Here is a 16992-nt window from a genome sequence, read left to right as displayed (position 1 = left end):
CTTTTTTATCTCTTCCTTCCTGTACAGGTGTGTATTCCTTCCTGATAACGGAGCCTTCTTCGTGAACTATGTCATCACCGCAAGTCTCATTGGAACAGCCATGGAGCTCTTGCGCATTCCTGGGCTTATTGTGTATGCCACACGACTCTGCTTCGCCAAATCTGAGCCTGAACGTCTTCACATCAAGCGGGTAATGAGATACGTAACCTCATTTAGTTGCAGTGCCTTGCATACGTTGTAGCCCTAGATCTGTAACAACAGGCACAACTGCTTTGCTTCTTATAGAAGAGCATGTTGTTGCATGTGGGAATTGATGGCCAGTTTCTTCACCACTTGCATAAATTGCTGAACTCGTGTCTGCTACCTGAAGGTTTAAATGTACATCACAACTTCTCCGTAAATAATTTCAGAACAATCCTTAACCCCTTTGCTGCTAGGCTTCCCCCCCCCCCCCCCCCAAGTGCTAAGCGTTTTTTTGGCTACTTAGGTAGTTCACACTTAGGTCCCTGTAACCTTTTGTCCACATATGGTATCAACTTGAGCGTCCTTTTTTTCAGCACTCTGAGGTTTAAAGGTACCCAGGGTTTGTGGATTCCCCTGGAGGGGACCCAGGAATTAGACAAAATACAGCCAATTGTTTTGTTTTTTGAATGCAAAAACATTGCTGCAGATCACAGCGTCTGGTTTGTTCCCTGGAAATGGCTACAACAAAGGGTTTGTGGTGCTGAAATCGACCATCTTTTCAGCTTGCAGGTACAGGCAGACATTTGTCAGAAAACATCATTTTACTGGGGCATAGCTTATTTGTCGTATATTTTGTGCTTTCAACGAGATAAAATTCTGAATTCAGCAAGGGGTCATTTGTGTAGATCCTTTAAAATTTCCCTATAGAAAGTAACAGTTGAACATAGAACATATTGAAATTGAGTTGAAAAAACAGTCATTTGTGCCAACATTTTCACCTGTAACTTCTTCTAAGTGAGACAGATTTTTTAAAGCAATATACCGTTACATCTGCTGGACCCTTCACCTTGTGGGGATATATAGGACTTGTAGGTTCACCAAGAACCCGAGGAACGCAGAGCCAATAACTGAGCTGTGTCATGCAATGGTTTTTCTTTGTGTACCGGGTATATCACAGTTTATTTGGTCAAATATAAAGAGTGAACAATAGGTACCAAGGAATCCAATATATTTCTGAAATGGGAACACAATAAAGAATTTAGAAACCATGTTTTTTTGCACTTCTCCAAAATTGTTGGTACTCATACAAGCATGTGAATTCGAGGTCATTTTTCAAAATGACTTTTTTTTACAAATTGTCTTACATTTGGAAGGCAGAAATGCAAAGAAAGTCAATTGGTAATAACACTTGTTCTACTATTCTGTGTTCCCTAAATCTCTTGATAAAAACTCTTTCTCACTTGTAGGCCTATTCCCCGCAACAAGAAATGACCTAAAAGGCAACATGGACACACCACACCACATTTTTACAGTGAAAATGGGCCCTTTTTTTGCAAATTGCCTAGCTGCGTCTCTTGAACCCTAGCTCTGCCGGCACCTAGGGAAACCTAGCAAACCTATACATTTTTGAAAACTAGACTAAAACTAGACACCCAGAGGAATCCAGGATGAGTGACTTGTGTGGCTCTCACCAGGTTCTGTTACCCAGAATCCCTTGTAAATCTCAAACTTTGTCAGAAAAACACATTTTCCTAACATTTCTGCAACAGAAAGTTCTTGAATCTGCGTGGATCCCCAAGATTCCACCCATCCTGCATTTTCTAAAGTCTCCTGATAAAAATGATACCTCATGTGTGGGTAGGCCTTGTGCCTACAACAGGAAACGGCTCAAAATGCAATGTGGACACAGCATATTTTTACAATGAAAACTGACCCTTTTTTTGCAAAGTGCCTACCTGTGTATTTTGAACCCTAGCTCTGCTAGCACCAAGGGAAACCTAGCAAACCGATACATGTTTCAAAACTAGAAACTCGGGGGAATCCAGGATGGGGTGAATTGTGTGACTCTCACCAGGTTCTGTTACCCGGAATCCCTTCCAAAGCTCAAACTTTGTCAAAAAAACACATTTTCCTCACATTTCTGTGATGGAAAGTTCTGGAATCTGCGTGGATCCATAAACTTCCACCCACCGCGCATTCTCCAAAGTCTCCCGATAAAAATAGTACCTCAGTTGTGTGGGTGGGCCAAGTGCTAGCGGCAAGGAAGGGTCCAAAACGCATTGTGGATACATCAAAATGACCTATCACAAAATTACCTGGTTTTGCTGGGGGGGGGGGGGGGGGGGGGTCACCTAGGTTTTTGGTCCCGTGCTCGACGGCCATCTAGTGAAACCTACCAAACCCACGCATTTCTGAAAACAACACCCGGGAGAGTCCAGAGAGGTATGGGTTGCGTGGATCCCCCAACCTTTTACTGCCCAGAATCCCTTGCAAACCTCAAATATAGCTACAACAAACCCTACCACACAGCGTTCCCCTTTGTCTCCAGAGTAAAATGATACCTCACTTGTGTGGGTGGGGCAAGGGCCTGTGACTGGGAAGGGCCAAAAACATAGGCATTAAGGATATAGCACAGTGGATTCTAAGCTCTACATTTGTAAAAAAAAGAAAATATGTTTTTTGCCATTTCTGCATTGGTCACGCAGACAAGTGAGGTATCATTTTACTCAGGACATTGAGGGGAACGCTGTGTGGTAGGACATTAGTGCCGGCACGGTGATCCCACACAATAATATGTGAAAAGTTTTATTTTCTTCAGCTAAATTTGTGGGTTGCAGGGGATTCTGGGTGGGAAAACAGTGGGGGTTGGGGGATCCACACAAGCCATACCTCTCGACTCTCCCGGGTGTCTAGTTTTCAGAAATGTGTGGGTTTGGTAAATTTCACTAGATGGCCGCCGAGCCCGGGGCCAAAAACCCAGGTGACACCCCCCCATTGCGAAACCAGGTTGTTGTGTGTTGGGTAATTTTGATGTCTCCACAATACGTTTCGGGGAGCGTGTCTGTCGCGGGTACTTGGCGCACCCACGCAAGTGTGGTACCATATTTATCAGGAGACCTGGGGGAAATACTGGATGGTAGGAAAATTGTGTTTTTTCTGCTACAGAAGACTATGACAAAGTAATGCAGGAAAAATGTATGACTATAGTCACATTTTGAGGTTTGCATGGCATTGTGAGTTAAATAAAATGTTAAAATCAATGAGAGGCACACCACCCAGTACTCCCCATTTTTTTTGGTTTACAAAAATATCTAAAGTTGGTCAGTTTTCCCTGGAGTCAAACTACTCCTTACAACAGAAAGACCGATAAGACAAATATGACTGCCTAGCTATCTGTTCCTCAAGTGCACACACATACTCGTTGGATTTGGCATGAGGGTGAGTGAAAAGTTAAAAATGTATATTTTAATATCTGATAGTAACTACTAGCCGCAGATTCCTTAACGTAGAATTATCCCCAGGCGTGAGACTGGACCCGGAAAACTTTTTTGCCCAGCATCTCTGTGTGCCGGGGGCGGTACCACGTGACTCTGCCCCGATGTCCTTCACGGGCGTGATGTCAGCAAGGTCACATAAGCCCCACCCCGGTGCGCTGACGTCCGTTTTCTTTTCCGCATGCAACGCAGATCCAGATCGTGTTCCTGGCCTGTTTCAGGCCTTCTTTTTTAGCTTAGCGTTTTCTTGGGTACAGTGTGCGAATGCCTTCGGGCTTCAAGACGTGCTCGTCTTGAGCATGCCAGATGTCGGCGACGGATCCTCACCCCATCTGTATGTGGTGTTTGGGGGAGCACCACGACTCAACGGACTGCAAGGCGTGTCAGCGAATGAAGCCGAAGTCCCGGCGGGAGCGCCAGATGAAACTCCTTTCTGCACGCATGTCCAGGTCGGCGTCGTCGCCGCGTCCGTCCCCTGCGGACAGCTTCAAGAACCGCTGCTTCCGTCTCTGACATCGTCCTTCTCCCAGGCCCAAGGGCGTCGCTCACCTGTTGGTAAGTGTCGCAGTTTGTCCCCGAGGCCCTGTCCCCGGCCTGTTGGGGCGTGGGTTCTCCGCGGGTGGTGCGACCCGTGCATCGTGACCCTATCTGCCGTTCCCTGGCGCGGGGCGACCAGAGCCCAGATGGAGGCCTATTCGGCGGCCTTGCAGGCCTCTTTGGCTTTTCCTTCTTCTCCTTCTCCTTCTGGGACGTCTGTGGATCCCTTGCCGCATGCGGGGACTGGCTCCGTCCCTGGCGCCGACAGGTTCAGATCCAGGTTCGGAGGATGTGGTGCCGTCCGGTGCGGCCCTTCGGGGTTCCTTCCTTCGGACCACGGTGCCTCTGACTCGCCGCAAACCCCCTTGAGGGTCCCTGTAGTGTCACGGGAGGTTGCCGGGGCTCGGGGCGTGTCCTCGAGTCCCCCTCGGTCCTCTGGGCAGGCGGCGGCCTTCTCTGAGGCCGAGGTGATGCCGCTCAGGTGCCGGCGGCTGCTGGCCCTGGCGGCGCCACAGGGGCCGGCTAGGGGTCGGGGCGTGTCCCTGGGCCCCCTCGTCCCTCCACCCAGGCGGCTGCCTTGTCGGAGGTAGAGTCGATGCCTTTTCGGTGCCTTTCCTTAGCCGCCCCGGCTCCGACCCAGCCCCAGTCTCCCGCGCCGCGCATTGTGGCGGAGGTCGTCCGGCATCCCCTTCGGCGATGGTCGACGTTGCCCTGACGCCGGTGGCCGACTCTACGGCGCTGGGCCGACGTCAGGTCGTTGATTCGTCTTCGGACACCCCCTCTTCTCCGGAGGTTCGGCAGCTGTTTGTTTCGTCTTCTCCGGAGACGGGTCACCACATTGTGGTTTTTTCCCCGGCGTCTTCTAAGGACGGCTCTTCGCCACCCCCGCGCCCTCTGGCTTCGCTGGAGGCACCTCGGGTTCCCCATTCATCTGTCCACCCTCCCCTTTTTCGAGCTTGGCCTTTCCTTCCTCCGGTTGGGCTGGGGGACGGCCGCCTTAGCTTGCAGCTGTCGTCCACGGAGGAACTGCTTTCCCCGCTGCTGGACCCTATGGAGGCGAGTGCTGCCTTTGCTCGGCTGTTTCCAAGGCTGGGGGAATCTTGCGAATGGGCGATCCAGCTGCCCATTTCCCCACGGATCATCTGCTGGAGGTTCTCCATCAGGGCTCTGGTGGACGGGAGCTGCTTCTTCCCTTCGAGGCTGCACCCCACAATTCTCTTTTGGGGACCTGGGGGCATCCTGCCACAGGGGACCCGGTGCCCCAGCCTCTTCTGCACCGCCACCGTCCTGCTCCGCATGATCCTGTCTGTCTTTCCCTCCACCCTTCTACCAGGGGCCCTCTTTTACAGACTGCCTTTCCCTCCTTCCCCTCGGTGTTGTCTCCCCGTCACAGGAGGCCCGCTGGTTAGATTCCTGGGGGCGCAACATCTTCGCCTCCTCCAGTGCTGCTTTGCGGGCCAACACTTTGTGTGTTAACTGGTTTGGATGAGAGGCAATATGTAGACATATGTAATCGGATATACAGCAATACACCAATAAAGAGCATTAGCACATGAATGTTTTCTGGTCTTTTATTTTCTGTTGCACTTCATATGAAAACAGCCAGCCAACGCGTTTCGCCCAAACATGGGCTTCTTCAGGGCAAGATAATGTAAACAAAACGACGTGTCCTCTGGTGTGTATGTAAGAAGACGAATTGGAGTGAATCCTAAAGTGCATAAGTGAAGCTCATGGTAGAGAATAAATTAGCAGGTATGTATACTGACAGTGTTATTTAAAAGCAGTATTAGCCGCATCCAAAAAGCTAGGAGCCGTGTCCGTAAGCAGCGTCCTATGGTCAGCACAAAAGACGAAAGGTACTCTTTGTGTGTTGACCAAGAGCCACTTCTTGCTTATGGGATTCAGCGGAGTCCCTTATGTCTTCCGCTTCTCAGGAGGGTGCCTGCATTGATCTGAGGTACCATGTGTTGGATGGTCGAGAGCTGGTGGCGTTTATTCTTTGCTCGGCTCTGGACGTTTCGGCGGTGCTACGTCGTACCATGGCTACTTCGGTGGCCCTTCGTCGCCATGCCTCGCTATGGGATAGTGTTTTCTCTGAGAACGTTAAAGAACGGCTGGTTGACCACCCCTTTGATGGCGCCCTGTTGTTCCACGCCCCTGAGGATTCTGCCATTCAGAGGTTTCTTGTGGGGCTTCGTCGTCGTCCTCCTCCTCCCCCTCAGTGACCCGACTGTCGGTATGTGTTTTGGGAGGTGTTCTCCCATTGTTTTCCTGGGGCCTTGTAACGGGTGGCCCAGGTTGTGTGTTCTGTCTGGTTGATGTGCCTTGGGGGCCCTTTTGTGGGGCCCTTGTTGCTGTTGGCTGTTGGTCCAGCCCTTTGTTGTCTTGTGGTTTTGACTGTTGGTAAGCCCAGTAGGCCCAGAGATTAGGCTTTCTGTCTCTTCTTTATTGGCTGCTTCATAAGCCGTCTGCAGGGATTTTCTGCAGGTCTTTGTTTTGTCCTCTGCTGCGGAAATTTTTCCTAAGAGGTGTTCCCATGGTTCTTGGGACGTAACCTACCCTATGTGGGGTATTTGTAGCTATTACATAGCTCTGTCATGTGCTGGGGGGTGTGGTCACCCTTTCGGGTTCCTTGCTCTCTGCGGCATTACGGTATGTCGCAGGTGCGATCTTTTTGCAGATTGTCTTGGAGCGGCTTGCACTAGGTCTGTCCTTCTCCTTGTCGCCATGCCGCTCGGCCGGGCCGGCCTGCTGTCTGCGGCATCATGTGTGGCGGTTCCGGACTTTTGTCCTGTGTTTTGGCTGGGTCCTCTGCCGGCTCTCCAGAGGGTTGGCTTTCCTTGGCCTCTGTGTTTGGTTGGCCAGCTTGGGCCGTCCTCCGTCTCCCTCTTATTTTCTGCCGGTTCCTCCACTTCTTCGTGGCCAGTGTGTGTGTGTGTGTCTGTTTGGCCCCGGCCCCTTCCTTGGGGTGTGTCCTGGTCCTCCCGGGCCTCTGCTTGGCGTCTGCCTTTTCCTGGGTGCGCTGTTCCGTGGCGTTGCCTGTTGTTGGCGCCGCGTGCCCATGCAAGCCTGCTTGTTCTACTCCACCGTGGTGCTCTTGATGTGTTTCCTTGCGCCCCTGCCTCTATTCCATTGGGGTTTCGTGCAACGGTGCTTTTCTTCTTCCGCCTGTGTTGTTGGCAGTGTCGCCGTTTTCTGCCTCTGTGCATGTGTTTCTTCCAATTGACCCTGCCTCTGGCTCTGCCTCTTCTCACTGGGTTCGAAGTGCCCTTGTGTTCCTTGAGGTTTTTGGGTGCTGTCTGCCACTGCGGGGTGTTAGGCCCTCTATCTTGGTTGGGCTAGGATCTCCTGGCCTTTTTCCTTCTTGTTCTTGTGCCGTGTCCCCTACTGGGACCCCGGTCTCTCCAGGTGGGGAGGCTCTCTCGCAGGCCCTCCTCCCTTCTGGGTATGGCTAGGGTATCTATTCTACGTTAAGGAATCTGCAGCTAGTAGTCTCTATCAGATGTACAAGTTGCTTACCTTCGGTAACAATGTATCTGGTAGAGACGATTCTAGCCGCAGATTCCTTCACGACCCGCCCTTCCTCCCCGTTCTGCTTGGGTTTCTGCAGTCGCCTCCCTCTGGGTGGTTTGTCTTCTGTGGGTGTCCTCTTCGTTTTCTTCCGGTCAGGCATTCCTCCAGCTGGTTTTTCTCCAGCGCGAGTGCCTCCATTTGCTCTTTCCCTCTGTTGTTGGAGTTTCTAATCCCCACCCTGTCTTCTTCGTTGGGGCTCTCATACCTGTCCTTTGACCTCCTACTCCTTTCAGAGGTTATGGCCCTCCTTGGCACTGTCGTCTGTGGATGGATTACCTGTCCTTTGCCCTCCTACTCATTTCAGGACATAATGGCCATCCTTTGCAGTGTACTCTGTTCCGGGCTTGGGCCCTTCCCTTAGTGGTTGTGGTTGCAGACTCTCTCTTTCTGTCACGGCGCTTTCCCTTGCTTGTGCTTCCGGGATGGCTCTCGCCTTGGCTCGCAAGGTGGTTCCACTGAGTGGTGCCTTGTGCTTTTCTTGCTCTGGCTTCACTGCTCTGGCCTTCTGGTGCTTTACTGCCACCTGGTGCTTTCGCCTTGGCTGGCACAGTTGTTCCTCAGAGTGGGGTTCTGCTCTTTTCCTGCTTTGGCCTCCTGTTGTCGCCTTCTGGTGCCTTGGTGCCACCTGGTGATGTTTCTCACTTTTTATTTCTCTCTATTTGGTTTCTCTGGTTTTTTCGCACACTGTTCCCATGCTTTCCTCAGTTTTGTTGTGATGGCTCCGTGTTGTGGTGCGGAAGAAGTTCTCCGAAGCAAACTGACGTCAGCCCGCCAGGTTGGGGCTTATGTGACCTCGCTGACGTCACGCCCGCGGAGGACGTCGGGGCGGAGTCGCGTGGTACCACCCCCGGCACGCAGTGATGCTGGGCAAGAAAGTTTTCTGGGTCTGTAAAGCCACGCCAAGACACCAACCTATTTACAGGCCATTCACGCACCTTTCATACTTGACACACACATTCACACCACCAGCTGCAGCCCCAGCACATTACAACACTCAAATCAACAGACAATGTAGAGAGAGAATGTACACCCTCGCAGAGAAAGACAGAAAAGACAAATATTACTTCAAAATAACCATTCCTGAGTACACACACATATTTGTTGGATTTAGCACGAGGGTGAGTGAATGTTCAGAGCATAAAAGTTCATTAACAAGAGATTTCACAAGAAGAAAATGCACTGTTAATATTTAAAAGGTTAAAAACCAGAACCAGTGACTCACAGCTCGTGAGCTGTAAAGCCGCGGCAAGGCAGCAACCAACATGACTGACATAGCAATCACACCAGCTGGTGGTTGACATAGTGTGTGCAATGTTATTTGGCCAGCAGAGTGTGTAATGACCAGCAGCACTACTCACAGACTGTCAGCCAAATGGCAGTCCACACACACTGCCAGTCAAGTGCCAGCCCATCCACACCACCAGCCAAGCACCAGCCCACGCACACCGTCAGCCAAGCGCCAGTCCACGCACACCATCATCAAAAACCTTTTCCACAAGAAAGAAAACACAAACCAATTGGACCTAGATTCAAAACTATCACTACAAACACAACAGCTAAAGACATCATTCTAATGCCAACTGTGAAACTGAACAACAAATATAAAATCATACAGACCAGGCAGTACACTATTGGAGCAAACACAAGGACATGATGGACGGAGTGCTGAAACTTTTCAGACACCCATCCCCAGTCACAGATCTGGGTTTAATCCATCATCATTCTTTAGCTCACTTCGACACCTCAGTTCAGACTCCGCTATATGCAGGTAACTTGTCAAACAAGTCAACAACAAACACTTTGTAAAATAATTAATAAACAAAATGTAGCTTTATCACAAAGACCTATATACTCCAAAACTATACTACTCACTTGCCAGAAGTAGCTAGACTCACCACCACCTACTCTGCACAGACACAGCAAGGACCAACAATATCCCACTAAACGAGAAAAAGTAAAGAAAATTGCACATAAGACAACGCAAAAGACATTGCAAAGAATTTCGCGCTCAAAACACTAACTAAATATGCTGCTATTATGACACCACTAAAAAAAAGTTCATGCATACATGACCATAATACTCATTTCGAGTAAACACAACCACAACTTTTTTCTTGCCAAATGAATGCAACTACGCAAAACTGCAGATCAACCACAGCCGAAACCTCAAACAAGAAACAAAAGCTTTGCAGTTGAATAAAAAGGAGAAATAAAACATTACAATCACATATGCAAATAATGCTCCAGTCCACACACAATCCACCAGGCAAGCTGGGGGGTAGGTGGACCTAAAAGCATAAGGCCGATCTACCCCCGTAAAAGGGGAGGAACCCTTGCCCAAGGGGCCACCCCAACACCAACGCTGGCGTCTGGTGGGTTCTGCCCCCTTGAGGACAAATGGGCTTAATGACATATGGCTGATCTGCCCCAGAAATGGCCACAATAACTACCCCATAAAGGGGAGTGACCCTTGCCCAAGGGGCCGCTCCCCAACAACCGTAAAACAATCCCTGGTGTCTAATGGCTTCTGCCTCCTTGCCCACAAACATATTTCAGGAAAAAAATCCCTGGTGGCCTAGTGGGCACACAATAAAAAAAATACATTATTTGGGCCATTCTGCCTCCCCAGGGGTGGCAGAAATTGCCAAAATAAATGCTCCCCAAAGGGGGGTGACCCTTGCCTAAGGGGCCCCTCCCCGAAAACATATTTAAAAGAAAAATCCCTAGTGGCACACACTTACATTATTCATTTTTTATGGGCCGATCTGCCCTCCCCCTCTCCTCAAGGGCAGAAACAGCCAAACAAATTGCTCCCCAAAGGAGAGCGACCCTTGCCCAAGGGGCCGCTCCCCAAGACCAAGGCATTTAAAAAAACTAAAAAATCTCTGGAGTCTAGTGGGCATTTCTGCTGCATGATAGTGCAGCAGGAATGCTGAAAAGAGACATCGGAGGAAAAGAAAACACTTTCTTTTCTTTCGATGCCCCTTTTTTAAATACCCCCACCCATCCAGAGGAGAAACACACCTCTCCTTCTTGGACGCACTGGAAGAAAATGGTTTCCAGAGCGTCCGGTTCCATCTAATGACGTTGGCGCGCGGTGCGCACTGATGTCATTAGATGACGTGGAAAGGGGGGGGAGCGCTGGGGGAAGCATGAACGGTGGCCCACGGGGGCAGCGCCAGCTGATAGGATTTTTTAGCAGTAGCGGCTGCTACCAGACGGGGGTTGTGGAGCAAAAAGGACAGGGGGAGCGGGAGAATGGGGGGAAAAAAACACTTACCTAGGTACGGCAGGCCACTGCCTCCCCTCCGTCCTCTTCATCTTCTTCCTGTCTCGAGTCACGCAAGCAGAATGCACCCAGGCTCCCAGACTCCCCAAAGCCAATCTCGACGCTGTTGTCATTACGATAGCAGCGTCGTGATTGGTTTGAGCGCCGTGGTTCGGCATACAGACGCGGACTGGGAGTCTGTGCGCATGTTCTCCACTAGGTTGTGCTTTACAGCCTGGTGGGGAACATGCAAAGTGCACATGACTATTTGGCCTGCCCAAGACGGCCGGCCAAACCATCATACGCACTTAGAGAGGGCCACTACTCCTAATAACGTTACGGTATTATCATTTTATTTTTCCTTTTGAACTGCTCGGAGAGCAGTGTGGCGACGCTTGGCACACTGCAAGGTGCAACTCCATATAAAGAAATACTACTTTCTATGCCTTTTTAATGATTTCTGGCCATGCTTCCCCTGTTGTATTGTGAAGTTTTGATTAATCCTTATATGCTATTAAGCACCTCTGAAATACTAAGTGAATAAACGTTTTGGAGTCACACAAAAGGAAATCGCCCACAACCAGCAGTGAAACGGGCAAAACTGATGAACCTCACCAAAGGGAAGTACAATTTTGCCATTTATTGTCTCCCCATAAAGTGACTATCCCTTTCCTAATAAGAGGCACCTGGGTGGTACGCAAAAATAAAAAACAAAATTAGACTCATTTACCTGTTCTCATCTGGTGTTGGAAGACTTCCTTCAGTGCGGTCCTGGCTGCCGGTGAAGAGCTGTTGTCTTCCTCAGTCACCACTGCTTTCCCACAGGATACTGCAGTACAGGGGCATGTCTCTGGGGGAGGAAGGAAGGCGCCAGTGACCTGTTGCTGGAACTGCTGAATTGCACCACCTGCCAGCCCCTGCTCGAAATACCTCTCTCAGTAGCAATGAAAGATGTTAATAAACTTTCTTATTTTCATTAGGAGATTGCAGGGAAAATGTGCTGGTGTTCAAGATGCTTTTCCAAAGACCGAGACTGTGCATGCATCCTGTAGTCATTTGCTTTGCCCAGAGGTTACTTCTTGCATCTACCTTACTGCCCCTTGCTGTGTACCAAGTGCGGGTGGTACATTGAATGAATTGCCTGAGCCAGGCCTCCCCTCACAGCGCTGTGGCAAGGAAGCCACACACAGCAGTGCCAACTGAATGTATGAGACATGTAGGGGTGGGGGTAGAGCTGTACCCACAGAAGGCCCGAGCAGAAGCCGGAAACTAGAACAGTGTCGAAAAGCAGCTCTCAACGGCATCCTTCTTCAAGAGGGCATCTCTACTGCTGGTGGCCTCTTAAAGGCAATGTTTCCATATGGGCCAAACAATTCTCAATTTTTTTTCCCAGTAGTTCTTCAATCAAACTGGTGGTCATTCAAGCATAAAATCACATCCCTGGCTGTAGTAAGCAACATTTGCTGTCAAAAATCTATTGTGAATGAGACCCACAGAAAGTGGTATTTTCTAATGCATGGCTGTCCAGTTGAGGCAAGATCCAGAAAGGGGCAATAGTTTCTGACTGAGAACTAGTCAGCGAGGTCTAAGGAGACTGAAATCTTCCAACAGTTATCCTTTCCTCTGTTACTGTCTTCTCCAAAGATCTTTCCTTCCATATCGATGTATTGCTTCTTGGTTCGTGGGTTTGCAATTTGTTTACTTCTTTAGCACAGGTGCCTACACTTACACTAATAAATTTGGCTGCCTTTGACGCAACCCACAACAGCGTAATGCCAGCTGCCTACTTACAAACATGGTGTGCACAGCTCTGATTCAAAAACAAGAGGCAATGCCCTGAGGCCAGGGGTGTTTAGTGTCCACTGGTGGTAAACAAGGCCTAATGGAACTAAACACATGCTGTAAATAGATGTGAGCTCCATTTGCTGTACTCGCCGCAAGCCATGGAAAGTCGTGGGCAGGGGGAGACATTTGGCTGGAAGAATCAAAATAAACATGCAGGTGTGTGGTATGTACCCCTTCTTCGGGATGCAGCACAGTGTGCACTAGAAACAAGTTGGGCATCGCTGCTTTGGAAGACATAATGGAAATGCATTATAATTGTGCATTCCAAAGAGTGTCTTCCATCTTATATGCTGATTTCGAGGGGAGAGGATGGGCTTAAGAGCCTTCAAGCATTGAAGCTGGCGAACAGGCTTCGAGTCTCAGCAAAAGGCTCAACAGCCTTTGTTTCTGGATAAATCACGTAATCTCTCTGTGTCCCTCTGTAATGCAACCTTCAGGTGGAGTTCGCTCTATGTCAGATATAAACAAAAAAGAGCAACAAATAGGTGGGAGGGGTGTGGTAAACAAAGGGAGAATGTTAAATAACAGCTGGAGGTGATAGGGCGTGCACACGGAACAAAACGCATGCAGTGTGGGTAATAGAATTAAAAATAAATCCTCTTACATTAAATTCATATAAACAAAAATGTAAACAGGCGTCTTCAAGCAGAGGAAGCGAAGCGGCGGTGAAGTGCACACAGTGCAGAGCAAGGGAAACTAAATGGCACATTTGTGGGAAGTGTTCATTGAAAATTTAAAAAATAGTCCCAGAGCCAGGAAATAAAATGGGGTAAGTGGAAGGATACAAGTACTGGGGAACTGCTCTGTTTTTCTGTAACCGGTGCGACAAAGAGACAAGATTAACAACTTACAAGCTAGGAATTTCTAAGGACACTGTCAAATGAAAAGCAGGGGGCAGACTGTAAGCCCACAGAGTTGAATACAGCATGTCTCGAAGAGACCGCGCAAGCTCTGCCTAGGCTCAACCTAAAAACGGGTCAAATATTGCATTTTACAGCAACATTTTCAAATAAATTTGCTAAAAAATCATAGGTGCTAAAAGAGCTTTCGAATTTGTTGCACTCATTAAATAGTCCAGTAAGTTTTTTGTTGTGACAGGGCTGCTAACTGTAAATAGATGCATTCACCGTTTTTTTAAATGTTTTGAAAAGATAACTCCTCATGCATCATTCAACTGCACAATATTCGTCAAATAGCATATTTGTCACAACTGATGTGATCCATGAACCCCCACTGGGTTTTTGGAATTTTCCAAATTTCAATAAACTTTCACTATACTGTGCACGCTACTTAGCCGTCAGCCACACTGTACAGAGGACTCTGGGCTAAGCTGCCCATTCTTATATCATATTGTACTTGACCCCTAGGTGTACCCTACTCAGTCTTCACCACACTGTACAGGGACAGTCTTCCTAGCACTTCAAAACAGTTTAGAGAACATCCAGGAGTACTCTGGCTGGGCCACTCCATGCAGAGCTCCTACGGCGCTGTGCCAAGGGGCACCTTGCTTAGCAGTGAAAAGAACCAGTGGAGAAGTGTGGCTCAATGATTAGAGCGGCAGACCCTGATGCAGAGGTCTAGCCCGGGACCAGGGTTCAATTCCCCGCCTCGGCGGGTCTTGGGCTCAAAAATTCCACAGACCTGATAATTCTCGCCTCGGTGCCTATTCCAATCATGGAGTCCCACTCTGCAACTCTGGGCAATAGCTTGCTTAATCTCCACAACGGCCCCCACAACGCTAAGGATGCCTGGCCTCCACCTTGGGGCTGCCCAGAAGTGGACGCCTCACAGGGAAAGCCAGGAGCGGTATTCGTACAAGCGCCTTGAGACCCTTGTGGGTGAGTAGTGCGCTATACAAGTATCGAATTTACATTTACATTTATAATTCAGCAGCACGACAGATTATTTTCATTGAACCACATTAAGGATACAGAGACTTGTAGGCCCATGGAATATGTGGGGTGTCGGAAGCCTTTTCAGAAGCCACGTGGCAAACAGGAGCTACTGGTCCCAACTGTGGAGGTTGAGGCCTTTCGCTCCTGATGTCTCAGGACAGGATCTAGTATAGATTCTGAGCAGCTGTGCCAAGTACTCCTTCAGCACTTGACTTTCAGGATTAACGTGGTCAATGCAGTCAAAGGATCTCTCAGGGGATAGGTAGATACAGGAATGTGAACACAGGCTCACAACTCAAAATATATGCAGCAGATGCAAAAAATTATGGTCCAGCCCAAATGTTTCCAACCCATCGATCGTGAGCTACAAGTAGCTCACATATACTTTCAGAGTAGCTCACAGCCATGAGTTTAATTTTAAATAAACACAGGAACACATGTTCCTTTTAAAATTAAGGGAAGGCTGTGTTTATTTTACATTATCATCTGCAGGCTAGAGATAGCAGTGCCTGATATGAGCAGTGCTGGAGTCAGATTTATGACCCAGGGCACAGAGGTGAAGAACTGAAGCACTGAGGTATTTAAATCTTAAATAAAGTCCTTGTCAAAGCAATATTTGAGCATTGTTGAATGCTTTTAAATGGGAGAAATTTAAAACTAAGAGTTAACTTAGATTACGTTAACTCTTCATTCTAAAATTATCCCATTTCAAAGTATTGCATTAATAAACAGCAGGCCTCTTGCTCCCAGCCAGTAGACAATGTGCCATATTTATAAGTGAAAAATACTGTCAGTGCTTTCAAATGAGACAATTTAAAGTGGATACAAATATTTCTCTGAAACATTGAGTCAATGTTTTTCTCCACTTTCAATGAAGCCAATTGTGTCTTAATATTTTTAGAATCATGTGTCTTCACTTTAAATTCCTCCTATTTAAACAAATGGCTGTATTGTTCTGTTATAAATAGAGCACCGTGTTTACAGGCCACTAGGTGCAAGATGCCTGCTGTTTGTAAATACAACGCTTTGAATTGGAAGACAATTTAAATGATTAGTTTAATGGAATCCATATAAACAAAGCTAACACTTCAGTTTAATTTTCTCCCATTTCAAGGTGTTACATTTAAACACAGCAGGCATCTTGCTTCCACTGGCTGGTAGACATGGTGTCATATTTATATTATAACTGATAAATACAGCGATTTTTTTAGGTGGGAGAAATTTAAATTGCAGGAACATATTCTATATTATGAACATTTTTTGCAGAAAATTTTTCTGCACTTTGAATTTTTCGCATTTTAAAAAATGGTTGTGTGTTTTTGCTAAACATGTAACAGTGTCACATATGGTGAAAGGTATGTCCTGTGCTGCAAGTACATACAACCCAGACTCCCATACACATATATCCCATTCACACTCTCACTGACACAAATAGCAGCCCTATCATAGTGCCCCTAGTCAAAGCATTTTGTTCAAACTCTAGTCTTTGACTCTATGGACATTAAGCTTAAATTTAATGAAACTGGGCATGGGGGTGTCTGGTAACATTCCGCAAGTGGCTTGGCCTTCAGTAGATCACAATGATTTTCACTGATTAGAAGTAGCTCCCGCCACAGAAAAGGTTGGAGTGTCCTAATCCAGCCAAATACTCGCTTTTATGAAAAAATAGAAGTATTTTACCTATCAACACAAAAGGTAAATGCAGTATTCATGGACAACTACACAGTTCCCTTGAGGTCAGGGCTGTAGTGTTTCGTAGGCAGTTTCCTGTGTCCCACTCCGACCTCTCTCTAGCGATTGTGGTTATTCCTCATTCACTTTAGACATCATTAAAGGTTAGGCCCACTAGTAGTCCGAGCCTCAAGAGTCCACCCAAACCCTATGGTAAAGTCTAAAGTGTTCCAGTGCCAAAGCGCTGTCTAGCACAGAAGTTCCCCCAGGACCGACTTAGCCCAAATTCAGTCTTACCTGTATCTGCAGGATTGGAGTGTCCAGAGTTCCTGAGCACGCACTCTTTGCAGATGCCCGAGTGCAGTAACTGGTTCAGGTGAATTTACTGCACGTGGTCCAGACGGACCCCACTCGGCAATCCTAGAGTTTCTTATACATTGTCACACTCCTGCAGCGACTGGAGGTTTCTTGCAGCTCTTCCTGGGAGGGTAAGTCTTTCAGTCCGTCCCTTGATGGAGAGAAGGTGATGCAAAGTTACTGAAGCTAGTCCTGTGTCCCGATGTAGGTGCGTGGGGATTCCCATGATGGCCTCACTTCTCTGACTACGCTTCCAGTCAGGTCGTACTTCTTGCTAGTTCCAGAGACCCCTCTACCAATGGCATTCGGGGGTCAACATGCCTTTGCTATACATGGGTACCAACCCAATCGGCAAACTGGGTCACAGGCTTGTCACTGTACTAGGCTG

At 48.1% G+C, this 16992-nt stretch overlaps 1 protein-coding gene across 2 annotated transcripts in view; it reads left to right on the top strand.

Annotated features, from left to right (window-relative positions):
• TMEM63C (transmembrane protein 63C) overlaps positions 1-16992 on the top strand; it is a 537448-nt gene that overhangs the window by 498097 nt on the left and 22359 nt on the right. For both annotated transcript variants that reach the window (XM_085626682.1, XM_085626681.1), the window contains one exon: positions 28-190. In XM_085626682.1, the coding sequence (XP_085482808.1) occupies positions 28-190 (163 nt within the window). The remainder of the gene's footprint in view (positions 1-27; positions 191-16992) is intronic.

Source organism: Triturus cristatus, chromosome 9 (assembly GCF_964204655.1).
Source record: "Triturus cristatus chromosome 9, aTriCri1.1, whole genome shotgun sequence".
Classification (NCBI taxonomy): domain Eukaryota; kingdom Metazoa; phylum Chordata; class Amphibia; order Caudata; family Salamandridae; genus Triturus; species Triturus cristatus.
The sequence above is the reverse complement of the archived record's forward strand: the minus strand, read 5'-3'. Positions and strand labels throughout refer to the sequence as shown.